General features: G+C 20.3%; 4 protein-coding genes across 4 annotated transcripts; 2 read left to right on the top strand and 2 right to left on the bottom strand.

Moving 5' to 3' along the window:
* Positions 1 to 2,470, top strand: PRELSG_0619300 (acetyl-CoA transporter, putative; the record flags this gene model as incomplete). Its single annotated transcript, XM_028675659.1, has 8 exons — positions 1 to 100; positions 337 to 436; positions 521 to 605; positions 722 to 1,702; positions 1,818 to 1,904; positions 1,988 to 2,045; positions 2,194 to 2,297; positions 2,435 to 2,470. Coding segments are annotated over 8 exons (1,551 nt in total), but the record flags the coding sequence as incomplete, so codon positions are not given.
* A 750-nt stretch (positions 2,471 to 3,220) lies between these two features.
* On the top strand, positions 3,221 to 4,669 carry PhLP2 (phosducin-like protein, putative; the record flags this gene model as incomplete). The annotated part of the gene is made up of 8 exons (XM_028675658.1): positions 3,221 to 3,268; positions 3,397 to 3,520; positions 3,664 to 3,725; positions 3,836 to 3,922; positions 3,997 to 4,094; positions 4,210 to 4,331; positions 4,437 to 4,504; positions 4,640 to 4,669. The coding sequence occupies 8 exons, from the start codon at positions 3,221 to 3,223 to the stop codon at positions 4,667 to 4,669; spliced, it is 639 nt and encodes a 212-aa protein (XP_028532225.1).
* Positions 4,670 to 4,889: 220 nt separating this feature from the next.
* Positions 4,890 to 5,756, bottom strand: PRELSG_0619100 (conserved Plasmodium protein, unknown function; the record flags this gene model as incomplete). Its single annotated transcript, XM_028675657.1, has 3 exons — positions 4,890 to 5,234; positions 5,370 to 5,577; positions 5,650 to 5,756. The coding sequence occupies 3 exons, from the start codon at positions 5,754 to 5,756 to the stop codon at positions 4,890 to 4,892; spliced, it is 660 nt and encodes a 219-aa protein (XP_028532224.1).
* A 1,368-nt stretch (positions 5,757 to 7,124) lies between these two features.
* On the bottom strand, positions 7,125 to 9,176 carry PRELSG_0619000 (MSP3-like protein; the record flags this gene model as incomplete). Its single annotated transcript, XM_028675655.1, has 1 exon — positions 7,125 to 9,176. The coding sequence occupies one exon, from the start codon at positions 9,174 to 9,176 to the stop codon at positions 7,125 to 7,127; it is 2,052 nt and encodes a 683-aa protein (XP_028532223.1).
* Positions 9,177 to 9,215: the final 39 nt, after the last annotated feature.

The raw sequence follows: 9,215 nt of genomic DNA, 5'->3' as shown, positions 1-9,215 counted from the left end.
TTTTGTACAAAAGATTGTAATTATTCTAAAGGGAAAATACAGAAAAAAAAAAATGATTTTCATAATGTAGTTTTTTTACTGTTACTATATACTATACAAGGTATAAATTGCATTACAATTATTTTGAGAAAATATACAAATAAATTTTGTACAATTAAATAAAGATAGAGAAAAAAGAATATTTTAATATATTTAAATCCATCCATTATCCTTTTAATAATGATGTATTTTAAAAACTATGAATAATTTTTTTTTTCTATCTATATGTATTTTTATTATATCTTGTTTTATTTTACTTTTTATTTTTACATATATATTTTTTTTTTTATTATTAAGGTGTTCCAATTGGAGTATCATCAATAATTCCTTTAATTATTCAAGATAAAGTAAGCTATTCTCAGCTAAGTATTTTTTCTTTAGTTAGCTTACCTTTTAGGTTAGTATAAATCAAAATTAACTTTAAATAATTAAAAGTATAGAAAAACTATTTTTAGACAATTTGAAACTCTTTTGTATGCAGCTTAAAATTATTATGGGCTCCCATAGTTGATTCTGTCTATAATAAAAAAATTGGTAGAAGAAAAAGTTGGATAATTCCTCTCCAGGTTTAAAAAGAAAATGCATCTTATTTTTTTTTTTAAAAAAAAAAGTAAAAAATAATTAAATAATTAGAATTAGAATAATAAAAACTTATTTTATAATATTTTATTTTTTTCTATAGTTAATATGTAGCTTTTCAATGATATATTTCGGTAGCTATGTAAATAAGTGGTTAGGAGAAGGAAGTAACAACATAAATTTATATTTTTTAACAACTTTTTTTTTTGTTCTATTTTTTTTGATGGCTACTCAAGATATTGCAGTAGATGGTTGGGCATTAACAATGCTGTCAGAAGAAAACAAATGCTTAGCTTCTACATGCAATATTTTAGGTCAAAACATAGGTTATTGTATGTCCCAGTTGTCATTTTTAACATTAAATAACAAAAAAATATGCTTTTATATATTTAAAAAATATATAAGATTCATGCACTTAATATTTTATAATTCTCATTATTATAGAAATTTGTATGAAAAGGTGGATTTTATTTATCCATCATTTCAACCATTTGTTGATACGAATTTATTTTTGAAAATTTGGGGAATCTTCATATTGATATTAACTATATTTACTTGTTTTAAAATAGAAGGATCATATGAAACTAATATAAAAAGAGTAGGAGAAATGGAGAATTGTGGCAATCAAATAAATAATGAGGAATTTGAAAATGCAAAAGAGACTTATAAAAAATTATATGAATTATTTTTTTTACCACCAATGAGAATAATTATTATTTTATTTTTAATAAGTCGTTTGCCTTTTGCATCGGTAGAGGTTGCTACAAATTTTAAAATGTTAAAAAGAGGAATAACAAAAGAAGAATTTGCAATTTTCAATCCTTTTTATATACCTATATATATTTTATCACCAGCAATTATTGGAAAAATCATAAAAAAAATAAAACCATTAGATTTTTATTATTTTGGATATATTCTAAGATATTTTTCAAGCATTATATTATCATCTTTACTACCTATTACTCATTATATGTATTTAAATAAATCAAAATTATCCCATATGAATTTTTATGTTTATTACTTATATATTTTTTTTGCTCAAATATTTAATCACTTTTGTATTGATGTAATGAATATTTCATCGGTAAAAAAAAAATTATATATATATAAATTTAAAAAAAAAAAAATAAAATAAATATTATATTTTATAAATACTTCATAATTAAAAATATATTAATAATTTTTTTTTTTTTTATTAGATGAGTTTTCAAAATTTAATATCAGATCCCAAAATTGGTGGAACATATATGACATTTCTAAATACTATAAGTAACATAGGATCTCATGTAATTTTATAAATATATATATATATATATATATATATATATAATGTATATATATTAAATTTCTTTTATTTCATTTTTTTTAGTGGTCTTCAATATTTCTGTGGCTACTCGACTATACTGATAGAAAATTTTGCTATAAAGGTAACTTTTCTTTACTTCAATATAAAAATATATTAAATGACATTATAAATTATATTTTAGTTTCTATGTATATAATTTTTATAAGTTATTTTTTTATCCTTTTTTTTTATCTTAATATATAAATAAATTTTATAATATTTTTCTTTAGGAAAATGTATATTCATTGATGGTTTTTATATTCAAATGATATTTTCTTTTTTAATTGGAATCATAATTAGCAATTTTATTTTAAGATGCATTAGAAAACTTCAAGTAACATCGACATTAAACAAAATTACATGATTAAATACACAAATTTTCTTATTAAAAAAAAAAGTTACACATATATATATATATCTATTAAAAAGTCTACTTTTTTTATAATCTTATTTGTTAGGAATTCCCTATAGAAGAATGGAGAACTAATTGCACAAATAGAGAAATGAAAAAAATCTAAAATAAATAATTTAATTTGTCAAATTATATATTAATATTTTATTTTTTTATGTTCTACACATTTCAAACTTTTTCAAAAGTATATCTTAATTAGTGATTTATTAATAATCTTGAAAAAAAAATTGAGATATATATATATATATATATATATATATATATACAATATTAAAAATATAATGTAACTGTAGAAATATATAAAAAAATAATATATAATAGAAAATAGAAGTTTATTTGCATATTATTAATTTGCTTAAAATTTACATATATAAGAATAAATACAATTACAAAATAGTATGAAAATACTTCAAAAACATTTATAATTTGCTTTTAATTTATACAAAATAAATTAACAAAAAATTTATTATTGCGATTTACATATAGTGTATACATTAATTTAATGAATTTTTAAACTTTTTTTTTTTTTAATTCCTTAAAATTCAAATTAATATTTTTTTATAATATATTTTTTTTCTTTTTCTTTTTCTTTTTCTTTTTCTTTTTCTCTTTTTTTTTTTTTTTTTTTTTAATTTCTCATTGTTTCTCATCATTTTTTTATTTTCTTTTTCTTTTGAAGGAACATATATCTTTTTTTTATTTATTATTGTAAATAGAATATTATAAACTAATAAATTCTTAAATATTTTTTTATTAATGATATTAAAATAAAAAAAAACGAGGAAATTGAAATTAGAAATATTTTCATTAAATACATTATTTTTATTAATAAATACAGTTAAACTATGACTCCAAAAAATAAATTAACTAATATTTGTGCAGCCTTAACATTAGTTATATGAAATGAAAAAAATAAATAAAATAAACAAGCAAACAAAATAAGAATAAGCATAACCTAGTTGAAAAAAATATATGATAAATTTTATAATTTTTCTTCCTTTTTTAATTATAATACTTATAGGAAAAAGCCAAAGAAGACATTGAAAAGGAATACAAAATAGTTAAAGAAAAAAATCAAAATATTAATTATGAACCAGATGATCAAAGTTTGAATGAAGGAAAAGAAGTAAAGAATGCTGTTTTGTGTATATTTAAAAAAACTAGGAATAATTTAAAATTATATATATATACATATTTACCTTATAAATAGAAAGAAAAATATGAAAAATTAAATTCTTAAATTTATAAAAAGTAAAAAAAAAAACTATTATATTAAACTTTATAACAGATGAAAATAGTGACGAAGAAGAAATTAGAAAATGGAGAGAAAAAAGATTAATGGAATTTAAGGTAAAACAAAAAAAAAAAAAAAAAAGCAAATTTAATAAAATGTATTTTTAATAATTTTTAATTATTGTAAAATTATAATAATTTCTTTAAAATTTTTATTTTGTTAAAAGAAAAAAAAGGAATTAAAAAAAGATGGAGTTTATATTGAAATAAGTGAAAAAGATTTTTTGCCTACAGTTCTTAAAAATTATAGCGTGGTAAATAGTTTATTTAAAAAATTATACTACATAATTGTTTTACATAAATTCTAATTTATTTTATCTTTTATAAGATTTGCCATTTTTATGATAACACTTTTAAACGTTGTGAAATTTTACATTCTCATTTGATTAAACTGGCTAATATACATCTAGCAGTAAAATTTATTAAGTAATAGAAAAAATTATATTGCATAAATATAAAGAAATAATAGTATAAACAATTGGGTTATTTTGTTAAATATTTTATTTGAATATTAAATATAAATTTCTTTTTTTTTTTTTAGAGTTGAAGCAAAAAATTGTCTATTTTTTGTGAAAAAATTAAGCATAAACACTTTACCAAGCTTATGCTTATTTATTGATGGTGTTCTCGCTCATACTTGTGTTGGTTTTGAAAATTTTGGGAGTATTCAAAAAAAGAAAAAAAAATTAAAAATATTGTTTTATTTAATAAACTTAAAAAACAATTTATATACGCATATTTATTTTATTGTAAAATAAATTTTAACAGATAATGATAATTTTAAAACGAAAGATTTAGAAAGATATTTATTTAAAAAAAAGGTTATTAGTAATATGGTAAAACAAAAATTAAAAAAAAAATATATCACTAAAAAAATAATTATAAAATTTATAATGATCATATTTGCAAAATATATTTTATTTTATTTTTTATTTTATTATTATTATTTTTTTTTTTTTTAAATTTAAAAGGAATATACAGAAAGCGATGAAGAAATTTAAACCTTTTGAATTATTTTTTTGGTGTACTATCATGTATTACTTATTTATATATTTATACAAATATACATTAATTATATTTTTTTTTTTATTTTCCCCATTATATATATAAAATATTTTAACATCTTAATAATAAATAATTATTTGTTGAAATTATTTTATTTTATTTTTATTTTGTTCAATTTATTATAAAATAAACTTTCCCATTTCATAATAACACCAATTATTTTTTTTTCAATTTTTTCTTTTGAGAATTAATTTGTTTTTGTCTACTTATTGCCTTACTTTCACTTATATAAAACAATAATGGATTTTTTCTTTTAATTAAATAAAAAGGATATCTTAAGTAAAGTAAAATTTTATAAACATGTAATAACTTTTTTTTGTAGCTATTCATATTTTTTACTAAAGCATTTTCATATTTTAAACCAAACTGAATTTCTTTATTGTCTAGTAAGTCTCCGCTTTTAATACTTTCGTCATATAATTCTTCCGGCAAGTTTTCAATTGATTTAAAAACTCTTTCTTTCATTTTTTCTAAATGTTTCTCATATTTTTTTTCCTCTTTCTACAAAATATGTTTTAAGTAAACTTAATTTTTATATTATTTGGAATTTTATAATATATATATATAATAATGATTTTTGTTTTCATATAAAAAATGAAACATTTAAAAAAATAAAAGGAAAACTGTTTATCTTACTTCTTTTAAAATTTGATACACTTCAAAATTCCTCTGATATTCTACTCTATCTTCATAAGAATCAGTTGGATTTTTGGGACTAAAAATTAAGGATAATAAATTATCTAATTTGTTTTTATCTTTAAAGAAAGATACAGTATCAATAACATATGCAGGAGGAATGTATGGTAAATATCTTGTCTCACATATTTTATCTTTTTCATCAGTACTTAGAAAAAAAAAAAAATGCATGTTATTATAAAAATGTTATTAATATATTTTCTTATTAAAGCAAATTTACTCTTTTTTTTTTTTCTCTTGTATATTTTTTTTTTTTATAGGAGCTCTCATAGGTATAAAAGACAAAGAGCAAGAAACCCTATTCCATAATAAAACTCGTGATAACATTTTTTTTTATTAATTTATTCATTATTTTAATACGAAAACTTTCAATTTTATAATATTGCAAAATTAAAAACTTTTTTTTAATATATTATTTTTATTTTTTTATATTGTGTTTTTATATTTAAAATGTTAAAATTCCATGTTAAAAAAATTTCATAGAAAATTACAACATAAAAAAAAAATATTATTAAAAAAAATTCACAATCTATAAATAAAACCAAAAAGAATATATTATGATAAAATACATTAAATTTATATATAATAAAAAAAAAAAAAATTAATTTATTTTTCATATGATAAAAAATTATACAATAAAAAAAAAAAAATTATTTTTTTATGTATTTTCAATGTGAACCTTTTAAATACAATTCTTATGTTTTATAAAAATACTTTTTATATCAAATTTTTAGTATTTTTTTAACATTTAATATGTTTTTTTTATATGTTGATAAGCATATATAAAATAGTTAAATTTTCATTTTTTTGTTAATTCTAAATTTATTTCTTTGTTGATAAAATAATTAATAAAAAATTATTAAAAATAAAAAAAATAAATAAATAAATAAATAAATACTCCTATGTAAATTTATTAAAAAATAATTAATTATATAAATAAATGTATGCCCCTATATAAATTTACATAAAAAAGAATAGTCTCTTATATAACTGGTTTCTCTCAGAAATGTTGTGTATAATGCTATACACAAGTAAATATATGATGCATTAGTATAAAATACTTGTTTATTTTTTTTAATTATAAAAAAATAAAGTTGATTGATTTGGTAAGTAGGTCTTCAAACTTTCATTTATTAAATACTTTTATGTATTTTGCTTATCAGTACTTATATAATTATTTTAAGCCATTTTTCATAGTTTATTTTTTATTTATGTTAATTGTAAATCCTTTTCAGTCATATAATAATATATATAAATATAATTAGAATACTGTGGCATAAGATAATTTCATAAAACAAAATGATAGTGTTTAGCTATCATATCCCCATATTATTTTATTATTCTCTTAAACTTCATTTATTCTTTTTTTTTTTTTTTTTGTAAACTTATTTTTATTACTTTTTTGATGATAAGTTTTTATCTTCTAAATTCCAATTTTTTTAAAATTTAAATGAATTTTTTTTTTTATTATCTTAATTTTTTTTTTATACTTCATTTATAATAGTATAAATATATGTTAAACAATGTAATCATTTAATTTAATATATTTACATTTTATGTTATCTTTCTCTTATTCATGGTTAAAGTGAAGTAAAGCATTAATAAGAAATTTAAAATTTAATTTATATTATAAATAGTAATATGGCAAATCATATTTATAATAATTAATCAAAATATCAAAATTATTATTTTTATTTAATTATTTATAAAAATTTGATATATATCATTTTTTAAATCTTTCAATGTACCTGCAACACTACTGTCATCGATTAAGTTTATGAATGTTTTCACTTTATTTTCAGCTTCTTTTTTAACTTTATTATCTTCCTTAAAATCTTCAATAAGTAATTTATGAGCGCTACTATCATTTGTTGGAGGTTTTATTTCTTCTTTTTGATTTTGTTGTTGTGTAACACTATCTTGTGAATTACCCTGCTTTGTTTGATCTGATAATTCCTTTGATTGCCCATTTTCTTGGATTTCCCTTTTTGTAATCATTGATTCTGATTCTTCTTCTTCTTTTTGTTCATTTTTTTCATCATCATCATTGATTTCTTCTTCTATTTCATCATCACTAACTTCAGGTTCCCTTTCACTTATGTCTTTTACTATTTCATTATCACTAAATTCAGGTTCTCTTTCATCTATGTCTTCTTCCTCTATATCATCTTCGTCTTCTTCATCTATATTTCTATCTTCTCCCTCTTTCTTATCTTTCTCTTTCTCTTCTTTCTCTTTTTTATCATCCTCTTCTGTATCTTCCTCTTTCACTCTTTCTTCTTCTTCTTCTTCTTCTTCTTCTTCTTCTTCTTCTTCATCATAAGATGTATCATCATTTATTTTTTCTATAAGTGTTATTTTCTCTTCACTTTTATTCGCTTCTTCTACATCTGGTTTTGGCAATGCACCCTGAGCTTCACTTATTTTCGTAGAATCACCTCCTGTAGCGTCTGACGGATTTCCATTACCTGGATCACTTTTATCTATAGGTGTCGATTCTGATATTTCTGGATTATTATCTCCACCACTACCATCATTAGGATCTTTCTCTTTGTCATCTTTTCCGCTATTTGGTTGTACATCAGAATTATGAGTATTACTTCCAGATTCACTAACAGTGTCTTCTATATGTTCCCTCGATTCAACAGCAGAATTTGATCTTTCTGGTGATTCTATTGGTGGATCTGATTTTACTGGGTCTGCTTGTCTCTCTGAATCTATTGACTGCTTCGGATCTATTATTTTTGGTGTTTCTTCTAACCCTGTTTGTTCTGGTTCTGTTGATGTTTGTGCTGGTGTTTGTGTTGGCGTTTGTGTTGGCGTTTGTGTTGGTGCTGATGTTTGTGGTGTTTCTTCTTGTTCTTTTTGTGTCTGTTCTGGTGTTCTTTGATCTATTGCTTCTTCATTAACTTCTGTGCTCCCTTCTGATGGTTTTTGAACCTCTGGAATATATTCTTCTATTTTCTTTAATAAATTTGTTGTGGATTCTATCCCTGAAGAAACCGCTTTTCCTGCCGTACGAATTCCATCACTAATATATGAAAATGGATCCCATGTAAATGATAATTTTAATCCTTCTGAACTTTCTTTATTTTCAACTTCCGATTTTTGACTTGCAATATCGTCATTTTTATTAATAATTTGTACTAAATTTGATGCATCTGGAGATGATAATTTTGGTGAGAGTTTTTCTAAAGGATCACTTATTTCTGTTTCACCATGATCTGTTCCCAATTGTGTATCATCAGATTCACCTATAACACTAAGATCATTAACATGTGCCTCTGAATCTTCACTTTCTCCATCTGGAATTCTCCATAATTCTTGTTCTTTTGATTCACTATTGTTAGTTGATAAATCACTTATAGTTTTATCTGATAGGTTAGTTGAGTCCCCATCTACTTTTGTTCTTGGATTTTCAGAGGGATTTTCAGTTTTAAGTGATCCAACTTTCCCATGTGTAGATTCAACAAAATTTTGAAATTTGGAATTTTCATCAAGATTCGAAGATCCCTGACTTTTCTCGAGCTTGTTAGGATTATATGAAGTTTCTAAATTTCCATTTCCTATTGATCCATTAGGAACCTGAATTAAAGAAGGATTGTTATCTGCATGCCTATTTCTTAAATTATGTTTTTGTGGATTTATATGTGTAGTACCATCAGCATTATTTATCAAATTTTCATTTTTTTTACACATATATAATTTTATAATTATTAAATAAAAGCAGATATTAAAAATCTTCATTTCTGACTATTTTTTTTTTTAATAATTACAAAATTTTAG

The sequence above is a fragment of the Plasmodium relictum genome, assembly GCF_900005765.1.
Source record: "Plasmodium relictum strain SGS1 genome assembly, chromosome: 6".
Lineage (NCBI taxonomy): Eukaryota > Apicomplexa > Aconoidasida > Haemosporida > Plasmodiidae > Plasmodium > Plasmodium relictum.
This window is presented reverse-complemented; position numbering and strand designations above follow the sequence as displayed.